Below are 22,949 nucleotides of genomic sequence, written 5' to 3'. Positions count from 1 at the left end.
AAAGAATTGTCTACCCAAGTGCGCCATTTTACCCATTAATATCATCATTGTTTACAATAAATTAATATTATTAGTTATTGTTATTCTTATTAGTTTTAAATCATATACAATAAACCACATTTTTCAAAATCTACTGATATTTTATGAAATCTACTGAATTTTTTGTCAAAAACTACTGAATTTTTAAATTTTGACTTGGCAACACTGGGTTGATCGCATAGTTTGATACCTTTTAAATATTTTTGGGTTATAATGAGCTAATTAAATGTATATAAGTTTCATTGGTTAAAAAAAAAATCATTCAACAGCCTTACAAAAAAAAAAAAAACAAAAGTGACATCAAATTTTATAATATTATTCTTTGCGTTGAAATAATGACGATACGTGCGCGCCCGCAGTGAAATGAAATAAACATTTTTAATGTGAATTCGTATAAATGTTATTGTTTATTTGAATAATTATAGTTATATATAGGTACTTGCTATAAATGTGAGTTATTATATAGTGATGTGCATCTTTAAAATCATTATAAGACGTAAATAATCTCAGCTACAACTTCGTAATGATGTCGGATGGTAGTTTTTAAAAGTGATTTTTTTGTGACTGTGTTGAGTTTTATAAAATTGTGCTCATTTCGAATTACAGCCATTCGAATGCATCCGATAAGTAAATATGTGGTGGGTAAATTGGGATAATGTATTTAAGTACACATAGCGTGATAAATACGTAGTGTCAAAAGAATTCCTTTCCGTCAGAGGTGTAGAAACTTAACTAAAAACAAAGAACTTAATTCATAAAAAAATAAATAAATCAGTTCTAATATGTTTATCGGTTTATCTTATTATGATTAGTTTGTAAAAATCGATTGTATATATCGGTTAAAACGCATTTTAAATTTAAAGCGGCCATCTTTAGTTAGTCGGTTTGAGTGTTGCAAACATTGTGAAAAAATAAATTCCCGACATAATCAGTTGTCAATAAAGTGGCGTGTCGCTGGAAAATGTATCGGGAAATGAATAAAAATCACCGATTTCGAGTGGAATTTCGTCAAACGGCAGCTGTCAACTATGAAAAAGCTATTTTTAACGATCCGAGAACCGACTTTTTTTTAACCCATCGGACGTGACGAATATGGCACACATTCGCTCGCAAAAACGGGCAAAGATGTAGGATAATAATATATAGGAGATTATTCGGTAAAACAATGTTTATTAATGGAAGAATACAAATGAGTAACAGCATTTCGGAACAATATGCATACTATTAATTATTTATATATTGATAGTTTTTCCTAAAAGATCTTTTACAATAACAATTCACACTTTTACATCAAACGTCAACGTTTATTGCGAAAAATCCAGGGCCGTATGCATAATATTATTTTGAACCCAAAATATACGATGTGTTTTTCAAAGTAAAAACTGTTAGTGCTAGTTAATGACATTCATTATTTACATAGATTTTATATTTCATTTCAGAGTTAAATATATTTTTAAGAATACCAAACAAAATTTTTTATTTATATGAAGTATGTAATGGAGTGTAACAATTTTATAATGTTATATAAATTAAATTATTTCAGATTTCCGAAAAATAAAGTTCTTCGGAAATTGTGGATTGATGCAGTCGGGCGGGAGAGCTGGGTGCCATCTAAATATTCATTACTGTGTGGGAAGCATTTCTCGGAAAGTGAAGTTAAATGAGTGGTAAAGTTAAATGAGAGTTAAAAAAGTGAGTGAAATAGATAAAATATTGTAATTAACTATATAATCAAAGTTTTAACATACCTCCCTGTATTTTGTGTCTAATAGGTTTGTATAAACAAGTAATTTTATACACAATATGGCAAAAACGAGCCCATGTTATATTTTTATTTTATAAAATATTTTCAAAATACACATATTGTGTAAATAGGTAGGTAATATAATAAACTTTTTTTTTTGTTTGTAATTAGCTGTAATTATATGTGTTTTTTATTTAACAGTTTTATCTAAACAATAATGCTATGTTATTTTAAATAGAACAATATGTAAAAACAAGACCATATTGCTTATTCCAATATTTAACCATTTGCTATTAACTGATTTGTGTATAATTTTTCATAATATTATTGTGTTTTTTGTGTTATTAAAAATAAAATACTTACATCCATTTGCATTATTTTTTTTACCCTGAATCCTAATAAAGTTTTTATTGCGGGAACTTTTTATAATGAAAATACGTTTATCATAAATAATTGGTTGTAAGCTTGTGTTGATAAAAAAAATACTCAGTGGGGCGTTTTTATGTCCAAGTATGGCCCATTTGCAGCAAAGTGTACCTAATTTCAGAGAAATAGAACTTTCTCTCACAAAACGAGTACACACTGACATTAAATTTGTGTGCTACCGCTTTGATTATCTACCTATTTTAATATGATTTTTGTCATGTCATGCCAGGTACCTACGACTCCTCAGATTTAAAAAAATTGTAGACTAGGCCGTAAAATTTTATAAATAAGTGTATTTAACGATACTTAATATTGTTTAATATGATTTTAAGCTACTGATTACGATTAATATTGATCGTTGTCAATCTATTTATGGTGATATTGTTGAAAAAAATAATTTTGGTAATATCTGGTAGCACCAGTGTCGCCAACCGTACTATAATTATGCATGCATGAGTGCGAGTGAGAAAGTATTCGGCACCCTTACAATCTCTGCGACACGCGCTAGAGTAAGATAAAAGGTCTACATAATGTGTGAGCTTGTTTCCAAAAGTATCGCCAGAAAATCGTGGCGAAACGCTTCACATAGCGTCGATAACACGCGATTTCGTGTTGCTAAAATTGCTATTTTTTGTGTTATCATAAAGTCAGTGGTAAATATTTTTAGTTAATTAAGTAGAAAAGATGGTTCTGTGTGTTGTCTTAAAATGTGGTAGCCATACTGATAAGCAAGAAGATGGTATTACGTTTCATAGGTAAGTTGATACATGTTGGTAATAATTTATTTGTAAGTATATTATTCTATATTTTAATATCAGTGACCTAGTGTTTCTTTAAAATAACTTAAATTATGGATATCTTTATCTAATGGTTGCATTTCGACCGCTTAAAAATACTATATAACGTAAAAAAATAGAAAATTATATTTTAATTCTGAGCGTCTTGTGCGAGCACTTTGGGCGAGCACTAGCGAAATGGTCTATGGTCTCGAACATTTGCAGACGAATGCTTTCGCTCGCCCACAAACCAAACGCAAGGCACGCGGCTTCATTTAGCCATGCAACGGGTGGCGTCTAGATGTATCTATAGCAAGGCCTGAACAAAAACGATGCATGAGTGCGAGTGAGAAAGTATTCGGCACCCTTACAATCTCTGCGACACGCGCTAGAGTAAGATAAAAGGTCTACAGATGTGTGAGCTAGTTTCCAAAAGTATCGCCATCAAATCGGGGCGAAACGCTTCACATAGCGTCGATAACTTGCGAGCTCGCCCACAAACCAAACGCAAGGCACGCGGCTTCATTTAGCAATACAGCGGGTGGCGTCTAGATGCATATATAGTCTAAGATCTATAGTCTATGATGTGTACTATAATTTTGGTCCGCGTACAATGTACGATATAAAACAGGTATAGTACGCCCAAAATACTATAATTTAAGGAAAAGAAGAAAGAAAAACGTAGGTAAAAAGATCGCTTAACTGGTTTAAAATGAAATTTCTTGAATTCTTCGGTCAGCATTTTTGGTCCGGAGAGGTACCTAAATAAAAAAGGGTATGATCTCGTAGTTTCTCAAATTCTATGTTATTTTTTCTGAGAAACAAAAAACCTACACATTTTCAACAGAGATGACAACGCATACTATATTTTTTCCTAAATTTTGGAGGCTCTGTACTATAATTCCACTTTGAATAAATGGAAACGCTGGGTAGCACTGCCTCAAACAGTGTTGCCAACCGTACTATAATTATCATAGACTATAGATACATCTAGACGCCATCCGAGTGAAGCCCCGTGCCGTGCGTTTGGTTTGTGGGACGCATTCGTCTACAAATGTTCGAGACCATAGATGATTTCGCTTAAGCCGAAGCAGCTTTCGATTAAGCAGAAATCTACTGAAATTTTTTTACACATTCTATGAAATTTCAAATTTTGACTTGGCAACATTGTCCAGTTGTTCTGTTTGCCGTCATTGGCGTCATTCAAAAAATACAATAATATTATTGTTAGATCCATCTAATAATCGACCGGCAGTAATCTTGAATAGATGTCCAACACGATGCTGGAAAATTTAGACGTTTCTGGTCATGATTCTGATGGGTTAACAGGTTATTGTCAAACTTGCATGACTACTAGTGAAAATAACCTAAAAGACATGACCAAGTCGTACTGTCACAATGGCAGATATGAGGCGTATTCAGAGATGCTCGATTATTGCTTTTGTGTGCAGGTGAGAGCAAATATAAATCAATTTCGGTATTAGTGCCGCAGATGCCCACATGAGCTTTTATAACATTCTTTTTAGACCAAACCTAACTCAGTGGGGGTGAACCAATGACATTATTAATGGACGACGCACTCAATACAGTAGCTAGCAAGTAAATTCGCGCATTCGCATGTATAGGTAGACGTCACGCAATTTCCATTATGCGATATCACGCATCAGGAATTTATAGCAATATGACCTTTATTGTAATGGCGTTAGAGCAGTGTTTCTAATGTCAATGTTCATTTGAGCGAACCCGTTCGAACCGAACCATTCGGCAGACCCAACAAAAAGCATCACGAATTTATAGCAATATCACCTTTATTACAATGGCGTTAGAACAGATTATGCCATTCGGCAGACCCGACAATAAAGTGAGTGTCATTTTTTTTTACCAGACGATTCGTCCATATTAATGTCATTGGGGTGAACCTATGGCTATGGCACGCGAGATAATTTTGTATGGCACATTAATGTTTTATTTGGAAGAGAAAAAATACCTGTAATAATAATAAATGACAGATCGCATTGTAAAAAAAAAATAGCAGGCAAATACTCTTCAAGAATAAGTATGACATTTAATGTAAATATATAATTGTATATGTCGATCGTTAGGCTGTATGTGTCATATATAGTATTATCGCACTCACCTCATCAGGCGGCGGGGGAAGCCACGCCGCGAGCCTCTGATTTTGATCAATTTACAATGCTTGAGACCGCTGTAGCGAGAGAATGCCTCATTTAATTGGAGCAATTCTGATGTAAATTTGTGTGGAAAGAACCACACTAAGTAATACAGTATCAGACAATTTCATTTCTACCCACTGAAATGGCTGTACCAAATAAGAAACAAAAACTTGGTTTCAAAATTCAATTTCAGTTTTTGGTGGACCGAAATATATACGTAATTGAAAAAAGTTATAAAGCTATATGTGTGATATGTTCTGAGGGTGGCAATGACATATTAAATGGACAACTCACTTCATATCGGCGCGCACGAGAAATTGTGCATGAAAGTCATTCACAGATGTATAGGTAGACGTCACGTGACCATAATATGATGTATCCATTTCCATTATGCGATACAAGCTCCGAGAATTTATAGTAATATAACCTTTATTGTAATGGGGTATTAGTGTCATTGCGTTAGAAACAGATTATCTGTTACTTACCACTTCTCGGAGATTAGACGCAAGTGAGCCCAGCGCATCACAGGCGTCTGTTCAATGGTTTCTGTCATTCAATTGCATTGAATAAACATTCATCAAATGGCATTTTATCAATAATAAAAATACTAACACATGAAAAGTGATATCCCATCTTTCTTGGAGTGTTTAGTAGATTTTTTTTTACAATTTTTAACTAGGCACATAGGCATTTTGTAACACAATAATAACGGCGGAGTTGAAACCTGACAGTCAGAAATTTTGTATGGGCAGACCCAGCGGTGTCGCCAGACCGCTTGCAAGCAGAATGTTCATTTGAGCGTAGGATACCGACATTAAAATATGAATTTCGCCATCCGGCAGACCCGACACAAAGTGAGTGTTATTTTATTTTCCAGATGCTTCGTCCATATTAATGTCATTGGAGGGTGGTATCTAAAACATCATCGTTTTTTAATAGAATTCTTAAAAACTTTTTTTTTCCACATGAAAATCTACTTGGCACGTCAGACAGTTGAAAAATAATATTTGGGAATTTTTGGCACGCGTACCTACGTAAAAAGATTCGCGAACCCTGACCTAACCTAACCTACCCCAACCTAATATATTAATCTTAGTGTGTGATAATGACGCATCGAAATGTATGAAAATGTCAAATTTGAACTTCAAATTAAAATTTACAATTAATGAATCGAAAAGCATCTGCACCGACAGAAAAAGGTATTTAATATAATTGTCACTTTGTCATAATTGTCAGAATTGTTACATGGAATAAACTGTTTTCGTAAAAAAAATATTGTAAGAGCTCATGCGGGCATCTCCGGCATATTTACCACAATTTGAAAACCCAAGAAAACACACTAACATTACATTAATGCCTCACGGTCAATTTTATAATGTACCTATCTACCCAGGCCCGCCCCAGCGACTCAGTTGATGGTAAAAATGTCTAAAATTCATTTTGTTTTAGCTGGGTACCAATTTTGGGGTCAAATTAGAAGATGTCTATCTTATTTGCGAGACATGCATAGAAAAACTTCGAGATGCTGTTGAATTTAAGAGTCAGGTACAGAAAGTGCAGCTGAGACTCACGCAAGAACTCGGTAAGATATCTTTTTAAATAATCACTAAAGCAAAGATTTCGAAGTACTATAAGAGAGAGACAACCTTCATGTGTTATAACTAGGGAGCGGATTTATATGCAACAAAAACATTATTATAAGCTGCACATATGCACTTAAAATCATTAAAATATGCACTAAAAACGAAAAAATATGCAGTTAAAAATTGAGTTATAATATGGAAAAAATTTTTAGATTCCTAAATTTGTTTCATCTACTGGTCTTAAAAAAGAACTTTTAGGATTATTGCCACTCAAAGGTCAAGCATGTGGAGAGAATAGTGCTGTAATTGAGTGCATGGAAAAACATCATATTCCACTCGATAAAATTGTGTCAATTTCAACAGACAGGGCGAAAAGTATGACTGGCATAAGAAAAGGGTGTGTTACTATTTTTAAAGAAATAAATAATCACGAGATACTTGCATACCATTGCATCATTCGCCAAGAAGCGCTTTGTGCGCAGACATTTCCAGAAGAAATTTGCAAAGTTATGGAATTTGTGATTAAGATTATCAACTTCATTATAGGCTAAAGCTCTTAATTGTCGCCAATTTAAAGATTTTTTAGTTGAAATGGAGAGTGAGTACGCAGATCTTCTGCTGCATAACAAGGTACCTTGGTTATCAAGAGGAAACGTTTTAAAATATTTCGCTTCCTTATTAACAGAAATCAAAGCATTCTCCTTGAGAAGGGTGTTCACTATCCAGAAATAACGGACGATCAATAATTGATCCAAAAATTTTATTTCATGGTAGACGTTACGTCTCATCTAAATCAGCTTAATCGTAAACTGCGGGGGGAAGGAAACACGTCTTTTTCGATGTTAGAATAAGTTATTTCATTCGAAAACAAATTATCTCTTTTTGCGCATGATTTCGAAAGATAATCTTTGCTAACTAAGCCTGCTGAAACTTCGCCGAGAAAATCATTCTGATATTGACATTTGCTATTTCAAAACAACAATTTTAAATAAGAGGGAAGCTTTTCTCATCAGATTTCAGGAATTCAGAAACAGCAAAGCGACGTCGGTCTTTGTTAAAAAAAACCTCCTAATGCTGAGGGAAAGCCTCAATTACATTGAGCTTCTTTACGAGCTGTTTATTGGCGAATTTAAAAGCTTATTCAGCTACTGCGATTTGTTGATTACACACAAAACTTTCCATTCGCTGAGAAGCCACAAGCCAGCGACGGAACATAGTTCGTTTTTTTACCGGGAGGTTGGTACTGCGCTCTACTGCGCAGACGCAGTAGGCCCACACGCCGGCGTGTAGCGTGTAAAGTTGACCGACTTTCAACTTTTCTCGGTAGAGTGTTTACAACCTGCTTATTAGTTTATTCGATGATTACACTGGGCGTCTTTACAGGCAGATTGTAAATTCGCCAATAAACAGCTCGTAAAGAAGCTCAATGTAATTGAGGCTTAACAGAATTCATTTTTTTCCTCTTAATGTTGACATTGGCAACTTTGAAATGCAATTGCTGGATTTAAAAATAAAGAATTATGGAGCTCTAAATCTGAACGTCTCTGTGCTGATATGGACATATTGGAGAAAAACAAATATGAACATGGTTCACAGCACAAGTAGTCTGCTTTGAAAGACCTGGAGAGGGAAGACATGATGATTTTTAACACCTCGAATAGTATTCCTGACTCATAATCAGTTGAAAAAACTAGCGTTTGCCGTACTTTCACTTTCCGGTTCTCCATATTCATGCGAACAATATTTTTCAAGCATGAACCTTATCAAGAGTAAATTGAGAAGTTGTCTTATTGATGAGAACCTGGAATCGTGCTTATTAAAAACAACAACATACAAACCTGACTACCCCAAACTTTTCAAGAATGTGGATATTAAGTGTTTGTCATGATTTAATTGTATGGATACCTTACTTACAATTTAATTTTTATCAATAAATACGATCATTAATAATTATGATATCAAGATTTATTCAGTGTACTTATAGTTTAATTAAGATTAAAAACTTTAATTAAAGTTTATTAAGTTACTAAACAGTGTACCTACATATAATATATACTTTAAGTTTAAGAAATTTGGCTCTCAAAAGAAATCTCAATCGTTGTTATTTGGAGAGCCAAATATTTATAAATATAAATATTTGGCTCTTTTGACTAATGAGTTTGCCGACCACTGGGTTAACCTAACCGAAACTAACAAAAATGTGTTTTTTGCTGTATTCCTACCGAACTGTACCGAATATTGTTGATAATGATTTACTGAATTCCTTGTTTCTTTCTTAACGCAGAATCATTGAAACCGTCACAAAATATATCCATAGAGTTCGAATCAGGCGGTGATGATACTTTGGAAACTGATTCCAAAGATGCTCAGAATGTTGATTGTAACCTCGGAAGGGACAATTCTCCATTTGGTGACTTCAAATTTTTGGAGAATTTTCCATCAATCTTGGATGATGCACAGGAAAATAAACTAAGGTATTATCAATAAACAACAATGACTCTTATTTAAAAGTTGTCGACGATGGTGGTATTTCTAGCGAGCTTGGAATCCGTATGGGTATGGCGGGGTCTGCATTCAGCCAACTTGGAGTCGCATGGAGGTCAAGGATGTATTCTGTGAGGACCAAATGCCGTTTGTTCAACGCGTGCGTACTACCTGTGCTCCTGTATAGGTGTGAGACGTAGCATCGTACTAAGCTTCAAAGGTATCGGCTTCTGAGCTTTGAGAATCAATGTCTCCGCGTTACAAACACCCGAGTTCATGAGCAGACCAGCAGCCTTCGGTGATTGACGTAATCACGAAGAGACGTTTTACGTGGCTGGGACATGTGTTCCGGATGTCATTCGTATGGAAAAGTGAAAACAGACGGCAGCTATAAATATGCCGCCATGTTTGAATTTCAATGTGCCAACTTATCAATTTAAGAGCATACATAAGTGAAACGGCAAATAATCTTCAACAATAGGTGGGATGAAATTTCGCATTAGTCGCCAAACGCCGAGCGGTATTCGAGGTGGGAGCACGGCGATTTTTTTTTGTGATGGCGTCGTAAGAATATATTCTTATATCGTGTAAAGATGACTAAAAAACGTTATGCCTGTACTCGAAAAAGAAAACATGTCAATGTTATTACTAATATAACAGTAAACATAACACTAAATGGACCGCATGTTGAATTTTTATGACAAATTATGTTCCATTCGGCACGCGTAATTAGCACAATCCGCGCGTCGCATAGTTACGATCTTTTTAGACCATGCCTCAGCTGAGGTATAGCCTTAAAGCACCACTGACAGAATAAACCAAATCAACCACATTTAATCCAGAATTGCCAGCAACTGCTTTAATACTAAAATTTCATTTCACTTGTTGTAGACAGACTCTGCTTAGTAATAATTATTTTCATTTCAGTCCATCGGGGGGAGAAAGCAGTCCATCCGCGGCGAATAAAACAGGTGATATTAAAGTGGAGGTTGGTTCACCGCCGCCTATCCAAAAATATGACATTGACATACCATACAGGATAAAAATCGGCGAACTGAAATGGGAGTAAGAATTCTGATTGATTTTATGGTAATTTGTGATAACCAATTCATGAGCAAAATCTCTAGGATAGATTACATTCATGGCAGTGGCGAAGGGTGGAGGTAAGCTGTTAAGATCCGCCATAAATAATGCACACTAAACTTTGTCAGTCATATGTATTTGTTATTAATTTATAGACGGTGTTGGTTAGTTTTTTAAAATTCAATTAAACACCAAGCCATAATAAATAATAGTCAAAAAATACTCTTGTATCTATAAAATATCTAAAATTATACAATTAAATCATTCTAACTTTGGATATTTTATAGATAGAATAATATTTTTTATCTATTATAGTTTGGTTTTTATAGTTTTAGTTGTGGGTCCCAGGTTCGAATCCTGGGTCTGGCAAGTACACATATTGTTTTTCAATTTGTGTATTAGTCAGAGTATGGACCTAATAGGTTGAGCAAGTGGCTGACATCCATTTCTCGTAAAAACAAAAATCTGTTAATACAAACCCCACTCTGTGGAGGACCATATGATTATTAGGCCTATTAGGATCGGACATGGTTGAAAGAAAAGAAAATAGTTTGGTTTAGGCAGTGCTTAATGAATTTTAAAAAATTAACCATCGATATGTGTAATATTATATAACGAAAACAAATATGAATGAAAAAGTTTTGTCGTATCACCTAAAGTATACCAAAACTATTATGGTTTGGTTTAGGCACGGTTTAATTGATTTTTAAAAATTAACTAGCACCGTCCAAAAATTGTAGTCTTAGTTCAATAAAAACAAATACGTATGACTAACAAAGTTTAATGTGCACTATATATGGCGGATCTTAACAGCCTACATCCACCCTTCGCTACTGATTCGTGATGACCAGAACAATTTTTTCCCATTGGCTCTATAACCCGATGTAGATCTTGGTCGCTTCACGAAAAATTTTGTTTATGAGAAATGGATGATGGTCACTTGAGATTCATGCTCAGGATCGAACGACATATGAATTTGCCAACACGCAAGTGAAATTCAAAATAATTACTAATGGGAATTATGAGCCCCGGTTATGTGCTATACCAATTTATCTACTTTAAGTTATGTCTACTTTTCTTCGACGTCATCATTTAGTGGTCATTTTGTTTTCAGCCAATCAAGAGGAAGTAGCCTATCCGTGAAAAAAATAAACCTTTTTAAAGTGAAGGAAGGATCGACTTCGCCGGTCTCAATAAATCATCAAAATAAGAAGCTAACATCATCGGGAGTGCGAAAAAAATGGCCGGGTATAGGCTACCATCATGTGTTTTCTACACCGATCCCTATTCAAAGTCCCCTTCCAATTGGAAATTTCTGGAGGCCAAATAAATATAAAATAGTCCAATTGAAATCAATGTAAGTATTGACACCTCTCTCCTCAAGATCCGAACTAAAATCGCACACGTAAACTCAGCTAAACCTATACTAGAGATGAAATCCCAGAGATGAAGGGGATCAGCTACGAAAGTGCAGGAACCCCATAACCTAGGAATATCCAAAGTCAAGTCAAGTCTGTGCTTAAGATCACATTAGAATAGACGACAGAGACTCGGTGTATGGAAATCTTTTTGAGGAATTGAGCTGTCAGTCAATTGTGTGGGCAAGATCACGTGAAGCGTATTTATTTTATGAATATTTATTGCAGAGATCAAGAATATAACACAAATTGTGTACAAATTAAACTTAATAACACACTGGAGCCTTCTTTTGCTCCATATAACAACAAAAAATTGATTACATACACTAATAGCGCTTGTACACGTGCATGGAATTATTGTCGGCAATCGTGCTTATTTTAAACTATCATGACAATAACTGTTTACACGTAAAAGTGCTGACTGTCTTTCCAATCTCATTCTTCAAGAGTAAGCGAAAGGCGAGGTTGTCATTTTATACTACTATCTGACAGGTCGTTTAAAAAGCGGTTAAGCCCAAAATGAGTAGTTGGGTTTTTTACCGGCATGTTCGCCCCTATCGCTCTACTGCGCAGGCGCAGATTGAAAACAATTCGGAAGCTTCCAAAGTTGTTTGATTTATGCACGCAATCTTGCCAACTGCAAGATAATACATGTTTTCCCATACATTTTCTTACTGTGCACAGTACATCCATGCACGTGTAAACGGGGTACACGGGGATACAGTAACACCCTAACTTACAAGAACTCTGTGTTACGCGGTTCTTGATGAGACGGAAACAATGCCAGTTCCACCAGAAAAGCACATGACAATTGCAAGCTTGACAGAAGGACTTAAATTTTTCGAAAACATAGTCTAATGAAGAACCCGTTATAACTACATATTAAGGAATACAAAAATTATTAGCTTGCTATGAATAAATTCTGCTTGGAAAAAAAGTATGCATTATGTCATCAGACGAATTTTATGAGATTTTATGATACATAACTCATTTATTTTTTTAATATTTCGAACATACAGTCGAACTCGGTTACTACGATCACGGATATAGCGAGATCTTGGATGTAATGAGGAAACATTCGTTGACATTTTAGTTTATGATTTTCTCCATACATTTATTCACTGTTATAACGAGCAACTTATCGGATATACCGAACTAAAATATCATCAAAATTTTTCTTAAAACTGTTAATGTGTCGATCGTTTAAAAACAATTCGACCCTAAGCAATATAATCCGACCGGACAGGATGCCATTACATTTATGACACTAGTTAAGTGTCTAAGTACCTACCTAATTGGTGTTTTCACCGACAATATTGAAAAACTATTCACTCATATTGGTGAAATAACTAAAAATCCAAGGTTTGTGAAGTCAGTAGGTACCTAGATACCAGCGTTCATTACAATAAACTACTTCTTTTGTAGTTTATGAATGCCATGCTTGTTTCGGGGTTTTTTACGATGGTTTTAAAAAAAAATATTTTCGACTTTTTGTGTAATGTGACCGCTCATTTAAAAATACCTATTCTCTGATATGTAACGCTTATAACGAGCAAATTCAGTCGGTCCCATCTTCCTAGTAATAACCAAGTTCGACTGTATTAATACTTATACAAAGAACTGCAGTTTTATTAAATATTTTTTTTATAAACTAGTGTTTTTGTTAGTCCTTGGTCCCAACTAAATAATATGTATATGTGTTGTACCCCGACTTAAGCCGGCTCTCACATCAAAACTTGTCTCGTGTGCCGCACAGCCATAAAACAAACCTTCCGAGAACTGAGATCCAGCGTTGCTTGTGAAGACACCGCGCACATCTACCTAGCGACAGTCGCGCGTAGCCTTTGAAATGTATAGATATTTGAATGCAGTGATCGGAGTGGAATGACCAATTCGTAGGTATTTATATATGACTTCGACTCTGAGCCCGAGAAGGTTGCAACTTGTCGATTGCAACAGCAGATGTTCTTTTCAAACGAAACAGTCGCATTCGACCAATCTGCAGAGCTCTATTTGGCAATGTGTGTTTTGTGAATAACGATGACGTCACATCGACATATTCGACACGTTTTAGGCGAAACGTGTTTTGATGTGAGAGCCGGCTAAGCGATTTTCGTTGGACCCACCTATCACGTGACTTCGGGGTATTACTGTATTTGAAATATCACATTTTGATGACATAAGTCACAAGTGACAAATCGTGACGAACTGCTTCAGGTAGCTAAGAAAAATGCCCGAGTATCTTTCACTTGGACACGTATCAGAATGTTTTCGTAACGTTCCACTCTCGCAGGCCTGACAGGTGATCACTCCACTAGTTCACTGTTGTAGGTCTGCCTCCTGGAATAAATCTGATCGGATAAAATAAATCGGATGAAGGTATCTTATAGTTATTTTTGTTTCAGTACACGAACAAAATGCAGTACATCCACAAAAAATGAAAGCTGCAATATTAAAACCGAGAAAGATTCTACTCCGCGTAAACGTAGAAATTATGTCAGCGAAATGCCATACAAGGTGGAAAGCGGCCAATTGAAATGCGAGTAAGAATTTTTCTTTTCAATATAATCAGAGTTACCTTCGCAGTGACTCACCGTCAATGTATAAAAAGACTTGTAACACTGTGGGGGATATTGACAAACTTTTTGACTCAAAAGAACAAAATTTATGTAGCACTTCAAGATTACTGTATTTTAAAGTGAATCGTCAATTCTGTACCTTGGAGCTGAAAGTCTGGAAGTCACATAATATTCAATATATTGCAGGAGAGTTAATAATAAAAATAGTTAATCTAATCTAGTTAAAATACTCGTTCGGACTAAAACTCCGTATGTTGGACTTCCACACTTTTGCAATTAATCTTTTTGCTATAGCTTTAAGCAAAAATGACTTAAATTGGACATCCACTCTTTTAGCTCTGAAGTATAATAATTGGACTACCGTCGTTTTAAAAGTAAATATTTTGAAAATCATGTGACATATGACAGTATTAAGTGAACGTGAATACACATGTAAATCTGCATACTTAACTCAAAAATGATAAAAATGTGATTTCCACACTTTCAGCTCTAATAAAATACTCGTTCGGACTAAAACTCCGTATGTTGGACTTCCACACTTTTGCAATTAATCTTTTTGCTATAGCTTAAAGCAAAAGTGACTTAAATTGGACATCCACTCTTTTAGCTCTGAAGTATAATAATTAGACTACCGTCGTTTTAAAAGTAAATATTTTGAAAATCATGTGACATATGACAGTATTAAGTGAACGTGAATACACATGTAAATCTGCATAGTTAACTCAAAAATGATAAAAATGTGATTTCCACACTTTCAGCTCTAATACAGTACACTCTCAGTAATCCGCCGCTCGATTATCCGACAACTACTATAATTCGCCGTTATTTTTACTAGTTGGAAGCACAAAATCAAGCTCTACAATTTGCCGGCATTCAATTGTCAAATTCAGTAGTCCGCCGTGTACAAGTATACAACGCAGATGAGACGAGTTTATTTTGGAAACTTCTCCTTCGTAAAACGTACGTTCATCGTGAAGAAAGTAATGTACCAGGAAGGAAAGTGCCCAAGTACCACACCACAATTATGCCGTGCTCCAATGCAACCGGGACACACAAACTGAAGCTTTTGGTCATAGCCAGGAATCCTAAGCCATTCAAGAATATCTGCCTCACTGAACCACTGGTTGTGTCAAGTGATTTACTGTTTAATATTTAGTTAATAAACTTAGTTTATAAATATCTATAATTTAGTAAATACTTGATTTTGATTATAAATAAAACCGTAATTTGCTAGTACAAGTTTCTCAAAAAAAAAAAAACTATTTTTATGAAATACCTGTTTTAATTTTTACCATATTTTGTATGTATGCTGCACGAATTGGACACTTGTCTGGTTTTTGGGGTAGCGGACTACTGTATTTGAATATAAAATTTAGCTATGAATACTTATAGGAAGAGATACCCCTTCTTCAATTTTACCGGAACCCAAAAAGCAATACCCAAGCATTTAAGATGAATTATCACGTAAAACATCGAGAAATGGGTACATAAGTTATATAAACTAAACAATAGACTTCAAACCAGAAAACAAGCCGTCATTTTGTTTTTGGGACAGCCAATAGAAGAAAAAACAATGAATTTTGGAGGCAGTTTGATTTTCGAATCTTAAAACGTAATATGTACCTATAAGATTTCTATCTAGAGTAAATTCTTGGGTACCACTGTTCAAGCTCCTACAGCAACGTTCGTTGTCTAATGAGTAAGGCATTGCCTTCTCCTACTGGGAGTTCCAGATTCGCTACCCGGTGAGGTTACAATACGTCTGTGATTTTCTGAAGCCAGTATGTTTCTGTGATTGTTTCGATGCTACTAACACTGTAACTGGGCCTCGTGGCCTGTTGTAGTGTTATGTTATGTAAAAAAAAATAAAAAAAGTTATGTAACCTGCCCATATCCACTTCGAGATCTTTACGGCTTATATTATATCTCTGGGATCCGTTTGATTGATCATCAGTGAAACACGAGTAGATACCAGTGCATCTATTCTATACACAGAACTGCTTTCGGCCGCTACGGCAGCTATCTGTAGATTTGTATCGAAGTATTAGCACTTATTGTTACAATTACTATAAGTTAGTTGTAATTGTTCAATAAGTGCTATATTTTAACAGCACATATGTTAATATGCATGAAGGAAGCAGGCGATTTTTTTTACGATTAGAGAAAATTTGTGATGTGCGTTTATCTCACTTATCTGGTCAATTCCCCAGGCTAGAGCCCTGTCAGTCCCCCCTTTGTGGGGGCCATGGTGATTTCCAAAGTTCAGTCCAATTTTTGTCTGGCAAATCGTCTTGATTCCTTTTCTTAGTGTTTATGTAGAGTTTATGGCTGAATGTCTTCCACTGATTATCCACCGATCAACGTATTTTGAAGGACCAAAAAGTGTCAAAGGTGGTCTGACGAGTTTGATAAACGAAAGTCCTGAAACTGCTTTGGTCTTCAACGAAGCTTTTATTGGGGTAATAATTAGATTCATTTTCGAAAATTCGCATTCACATTCACTTGAAGAAATGGTAATAGACTTCAATGCATAATATCAAACGCGTTAGTTTTTCAGATAATATGTCTTTTCATATGAAATGATTCAGGAAAATTAACTTGTACTAGGTATGTAAGCGCGAACATTGTTTCATCTAATTGCTTTTGAAACGTTAAAAATACCATGAAAAAAGGTGCCGGAACGCCGTTCCACCGCGTTACATTACAAAAAAAGCCCTGGCTATATGTATACATGTCGGCGACAAGAGGTCACTCTTGAATATTTTATTCAGACATTCAAATCATCACACTTTCAATTCTCAAAAAAATTGTTTGTGTTGAATTCCATTTGAGTTAAGAACGTACTTCAGTGAAACGGCAAATAATTTTCAACAGTAGGTGCGACGAAATTTCTCACTCGTCGCCTGGACTCGCCAATTGGAGACCGATAGTCAAAGTGTGAGCACGTCGATTTGTTTTGTCATTGCGTCAGATGAAAATATTCTTAAATCTTGTAAAGATGACTAAAAAACTTTACGTATGTACTTAAAAAAGAAAACATGTCAATGAATATACTATTATTATTAGTAATATAACAATAAACATGACATTAAATGGACGCATGTTGGATTTTTATGACAAATTATATTTCGTTCGGCACGCGTCATTTGCACAATCCGCGTATCGCCTAGTCACGATCTTTTTAGACCATGCCTCAACTGAAATATAGCCTTAACAATCTATCATAAATTTTGTTTTGGAAGATTGCTTCCAAGTTCTTGCATTCATGTCTGGAGATAATCAGAATGTTATGGAAAGATAGGAAACATGGGTGAGCCAAGTTTACATTGATGATGTTACATTGCCGTATTAATCATGAGATCATTTTTTCCAGGTTTTGCGAAGAAACATTTGAGTCAACCCGGCGCCTTCACTTGCACATGCCCAGTCATTTCCCTAATTACACTTGTGAAATGTGCGGAAAATTGTGTGCCACCAGAAAACAATTGAGTGACCACAGAATGTGTCATTCAGCCATGACGTACACGTGTTCCTTGTGTCCTGAAAGACTGTTTAAAACTAAGGAAACCCATCGAGTTCACGTGAAACTTAAACATGCAGATAAATCGTTCAAAAATTATAAGTTAGTTTGTCTTTACAATGTTACAATATTTTAAATCGCTTTACACAAGGGTAGTTTGAAAAGTTTGGTAAAAAAGCAAGAAAGACACATTTGGTTTGAAACAAAATCAATCTAATCCACTGTTGGGCCTTCCTTCCGCTCACGAGAATACTCAAAAAAGACAAGACTAAAACTAAAATTCCAGCCAGTATCTAGCTAATGTATTTCAATGGCGGCTCGCTCACAGCAAGACTGGAATCTCTCAGTTTCAAAATGTTCGCTACTAAACCAAAGAGACGCAAAATGCTAGTCTCCCAGTCTCTCAGTTTACAGTCTCCTATAAAATAGTTGTACCAATATCAGTAGATTCAATGAAAAATCATATTTTCTTATCGAAATTGGTAGCACTGAACTGAACTGAACAAGCAATAACAAGTCAAGATGTCAAAAATTAAAGATGGGCAAACTGATTTTTAATTTAAAATTTGTGGCAGATGTTGAGAAATACTCCTGCCTGCATAATTACAGGCTGCCAGAATATTCCGGTGAATATTACGGAAAAAGCTTAGAATGAAGTATGAAAGATAGTGGGTTTGACAGTTTAAGGTTATGAAATTATTATTGCAAGTGGGTGTCAGTAGCGCCGTGTGCGTGGCATCAGTCAGTGGCCACTTTATGAGTTCGATCAGTGACCAGTTCGTCAGATTTTAGTTTCTCCATCGGCGAAAGGCCTTAGTCCTGCACATGTCGGAACAATTTTACTATTTTTTCATACTCATCAAGTGCTTCCATCAAGATTCTTTCCACCGTGCCAATTTTAAAAATTTTTGAACAGGTAAAAGTAGCATGTGGCCAAGTCCGCGGAATATGGTGGACGATAAACCAATTCGTAGCTCATTTCATGCAATTTTGTCATTGTGGTGGGCACATCGTCCAGGTGGAACAGAATGTATTTTGCGCTGATTGATTTAGGCTGTTTTTCCTTCAACCCTTCAACGATCCAACAACACCGCTTGATAAGCCCCTTTCATTGCCTTGCTTTTTTCTAAGTATTGTTTCTTTCTCTTCTTGGTCGTTCCCTCATGGCTGAGGATCGTGACCATGTTGAAATGTTGTCACCTTTGCTTTCTCTCTGCTCTTCTCAGGGCAGAGTGCCCCAGGCAGTTCCTTCACTCGGTCGCTCCAGCGTGCTGACGCTCTTCCTCTGCTTCGCCTTCCCTGGAGGTTACAACGAACAATTTGTCTCTGACGAAAGTCTCTGGATGATCAACTGGTTCGTCCTGTGCTCTGTCCAAGAAATACGAATCAATCGGCGCCAGCACCACATTTCGAAGGCACCCATTGTCTTCCGCTCCCTTGCCTTTAGGCTCCGATTCGACACTGTAAAAAAATATGGAGAACACTAATGTTTGCACAAGCATCATTTTCGTGGCAATTGAAACTGTTTCTTTACAATCACAAAAAAAAATTGTCATTAAAGTGTACGCTTCATAACTTTGCACTCTGGCTCTACGATGAAAATGATGTAACATACTCTAAAAATACTTTTAAGATCACAGAAATAGCGAGATCTCGGATGTAATGAAACATTCGTTGACATTTTAGTTTATGATTTTCTCCATACATTTGTTCACTTTTATAACGAGCTAATTATCGGTTATACCAAGCTAAAATATCGTAAAATTTTTTCTTAAAACTGTTAATGTGTCGTTCGTTCAAAAACATTTCGACCCTAAGCAATAAAATCCGACCGGACAGGATGCCGCCGGGATCGGATTACGTTTATGACACTAGTTAAGTGTCTAAGTACCTACCTAATTGGTGTTTTCGCCGACAATATTGAAAAAGTATACACGTATATGGTTGAAATTGCATGTAAAAAAATCCAAGGTTTGTGAAGTCAGTAGGTATCTACCAGCATTCATTACAATAAACAACTTCTTTTGTAGTTTATGAATGCCATGCTCATTTCGGGGAAAAATTTAATCGTGTATTTTTGTTTGAATTGTGACTTTTTGTGTTATGTGACCGCTCATTTAAAAATACCTATTCTCTGATATAACGAGTAACGCTTATAACAAGCAAATTCAGTCGGTCCCATCTTCCTCATTCAAGTTCGACTGTATTTATTTTTCAAGAATTCGTCTGAAGCTAATTAATTCCAACAATTATTGCTCTTCTTCCGCATGCGATAAACCTTCTAGCATGGATGTTGTATTAATGTCGTATTAATGCTTGTTGCACCAGGCGCAGCCAAAGTCCAGAGCAGCGCGTACCCCCACCTAATTCTTCCCGTACCCCACTTTGGGAAACACTGGCTTATTGAACCGGGAATTTCATGATATGTATTGGACCATAGAATTGATAACAAAGAACCAATGAAGTGTTTTCCGAAATTGCAGTTTAATTTTTTTTCTATTTCTGTTTTTAGGTGCACCAAATGTGATGAACGCTTCTATAACTACTCCAAGAGACAGATTCATCTAGAAAACGTCCACGGCCAAAAACAGCCAACGTACAAGTGTCATTTGTGTGATAGCACTTTCCGAATGTCGGGCGTGCGAGCGGAGCATATACGCAGAGAACACTTCAAAGACCGAAAATATTTGTGTGACATTTGCAAAAGGGGATTTTTTACGAAGAATACACTCACAAACCATATGTTAACACACACCGGAGAGAGAAAATATAAATGCGCAGTGTGCGGAAAGCAGTATCCTCGACAGTACACCCTCACCGAGCACGTGAAGATTCACACTGGCGAGAAGAACCACGTCTGCCACATCTGCAGTAAGGCTTTTACGCAGAAATGCTCACTCAAAGGGCACATGGCTATCCATCATCATCAAACTACAGTAGACACTCGGTAATCTGGTGTTCACCAATCCTGCACGTCCAATAGTCCGGCATTTTGCAACTCATCTCTCCTGCTCTGTAATCCGCCAGGTTTCACATTCGTCGCAGGGCTGGAATTACCATCGGGCGAAAGCGGCTATAGCCCAGGGTCCCCAAATTCGTAGTGATCCAAAAAATAAAATTTGAAAAAGGCTATGAAAAAACCTTTAGGCAAACATACCAGTGAGTCTATTCTATACTTATTGACCGCTAAAGTGATAAATATCATCAAACTTAGGGTAGGTTTGTATCAAAGTATTATTGTAACAATTACAATAAATTGGTTGTCATTGTTGCAATAAGTGCTGTATTTTAACAGCACCTCTCTTGGCTTGTTGGTGTTAATATCAAATCAAAGTAAATATTGATACTGGGTATCTATCAGTAGCTATCGACACTACATATTAGTATCGTATCAAAAACATTTATTCCAAAAATAGTAAGTGGAACCCCGATCTGCCGTTCTCCCATAAATCGTTTTCCCGCACGGATTGTTCATTTTTGAAAGTTTGACCGTTTTTGTTTAATATTTTTCCTTTCGCTTTCGAAGAATTGTTTATGATACATACAGACCTTTTTGTCGTGTCGCTTTGTTTGCACAGGTCGGTCGGCGCTTAGGCTTGTCTCGCATCTCGTATCACGAATTTTTATAAGTCGCAACTAAAATACCCCCCATGAAAAAAATGAGTTTTAAAAAAAATATATATATCCACGTTTATCGTTTTTTTTTTCAGGGCCCTTGAAAACCGTAGAATCGGGGTTTCACTGTATCCCTGTAATTTGCTCCAATACCAGGTATTTCCTTTCAATATGAAATCCTTACCTGTGGCTTTCTTTCTGTGTTTCTTATTATGTTACGATACGAGTGAATAAATAAATTTTATGTAGGAGTCACTGAGAGTATCCAGGAGTATATCAAAGGAGTGTCAAAAATTTATGTTGAACTCGCTCCACCATAAGGTCGTATTCCAACTGATATGGGGCCCAAACAATCCACCCACTCTCGAGTCGAGTTCTAACTAATACTGCACTGATGGCGATTTGTAGGTAACTACTCACTCACTCACTTGCAAAAAATTAACTAAACCAATACATATTTTTATATCGGATGTATTCTTTATTTTCCTACACATCCACAAATAGTCACCTATTTCTTGAAAAAGAAGCGGGATGTGAATGATTTTAACGTGTCCGGAAACTTGTACATATGCAATTCGCCGCATTACACTTCACTGTGAAATGTTGTATCGGAAGTCTATGGCCATAATATATTAACCCTTTTACTCCCATTCGGCCGATATTTCGGCCCACCATACCTATGCGAAAACTCCATCTGGGCCGATCCATCGGCCGAAAGTTTGGATCCAAATTTACGATTTATTCCAATTTTTTTCCCGTCATATTTCGTCTCATGTAGACATAGCATTATATTCGGTCTGTGTTAGGTGTGACTAATATTTATTTTAGTATGGCACTTGTTTATAATTATGTCATACCCTAATAACTCACCAAGTCATAATTGCTCTTGCTGTCGAACTCGAAACCAAAGAGGGTCATAAAAATAATAAAACAATATTTTTACGACACATTTTAAGTTCTGAGATTTCTTTTAGTTGTTTTATGATTCATATATCACATAATTATGAATTTTGTAATTTTTATGAACTCTGACCGAGCGAACAATGAATGCCCACTGTTTTTTTGGTAGGATGGTGAAAAAATACATGAATAAATATTATTATAATAGATTTAGTGCTTTGAAACTTATTTTTTGAAATTACTTCATTCCCATAACAGTTAGTCCTCGATACTGTATCGAATTCTCGTGCGATTTCGTGAATTGAATAATATTCTTGAATACCTTGACACTATACGATTTTTTTTTTTGATTACTTTATAAAAATTCTATTTCATAGAGAAATAATAATAAGTTTATTTTTTTTTCTGTTACTAGATAAGAATAGATTATACTATAAAATTTGATATATCAATTCTAAATAAAAAAATGTTGTCACACTTGTTTTGCAGTTCAAACATAGTTTTATCCGTTCATTTCTAAATAAATATTGATACATTATTTTTTTCTTTTGTTTTATTGATGTAAACTATCAATATTATTACTTATTATTGCTTTATACACCATTGAG

General features: G+C 35.6%; 1 protein-coding gene across 1 annotated transcript; it reads left to right on the top strand.

Moving 5' to 3' along the window:
• The first annotated feature begins 4,151 nt into the window (after positions 1–4,151).
• On the top strand, positions 4,152–21,479 carry LOC147074778 (uncharacterized). Its single transcript, XM_085942629.1, has 8 exons — positions 4,152–4,436; positions 6,609–6,741; positions 9,027–9,216; positions 10,154–10,291; positions 11,424–11,666; positions 14,133–14,270; positions 17,680–17,928; positions 20,339–21,479. The coding sequence occupies exons 1-8, from the start codon at positions 4,254–4,256 to the stop codon at positions 20,775–20,777; spliced, it is 1,713 nt and encodes a 570-aa protein (XP_085798755.1). The 5' UTR covers positions 4,152–4,253; the 3' UTR covers positions 20,778–21,479.
• Positions 21,480–22,949: the final 1,470 nt, after the last annotated feature.

This window comes from Rhyacophila brunnea, unplaced genomic scaffold (genome assembly GCF_057557595.1).
Source record: "Rhyacophila brunnea isolate RB1 unplaced genomic scaffold, BYU_Rbru_1.0 scaffold_15, whole genome shotgun sequence".
Lineage (NCBI taxonomy): Eukaryota > Metazoa > Arthropoda > Insecta > Trichoptera > Rhyacophilidae > Rhyacophila > Rhyacophila brunnea.
The sequence above is the reverse complement of the archived record's forward strand: the minus strand, read 5'-3'. Positions and strand labels throughout refer to the sequence as shown.

Excerpts from the sequence above, each read along its gene's own strand:
- LOC147074778 (XM_085942629.1), top strand. The coding sequence starts at position 4,254 with ATGTCCAACACGATGCTGGAAAATTTAGACGTTTCTGGTCATGATTCT. Across the intron at positions 10,292-11,423 it reads ATCGGCGAACTGAAATGGGA|CCAATCAAGAGGAAGTAGCC; the intron begins GTAAGAATTCTG and ends TTTTGTTTTCAG. Across the intron at positions 17,929-20,338 it reads AAATCGTTCAAAAATTATAA|GTGCACCAAATGTGATGAAC; the intron begins GTTAGTTTGTCT and ends TTCTGTTTTTAG.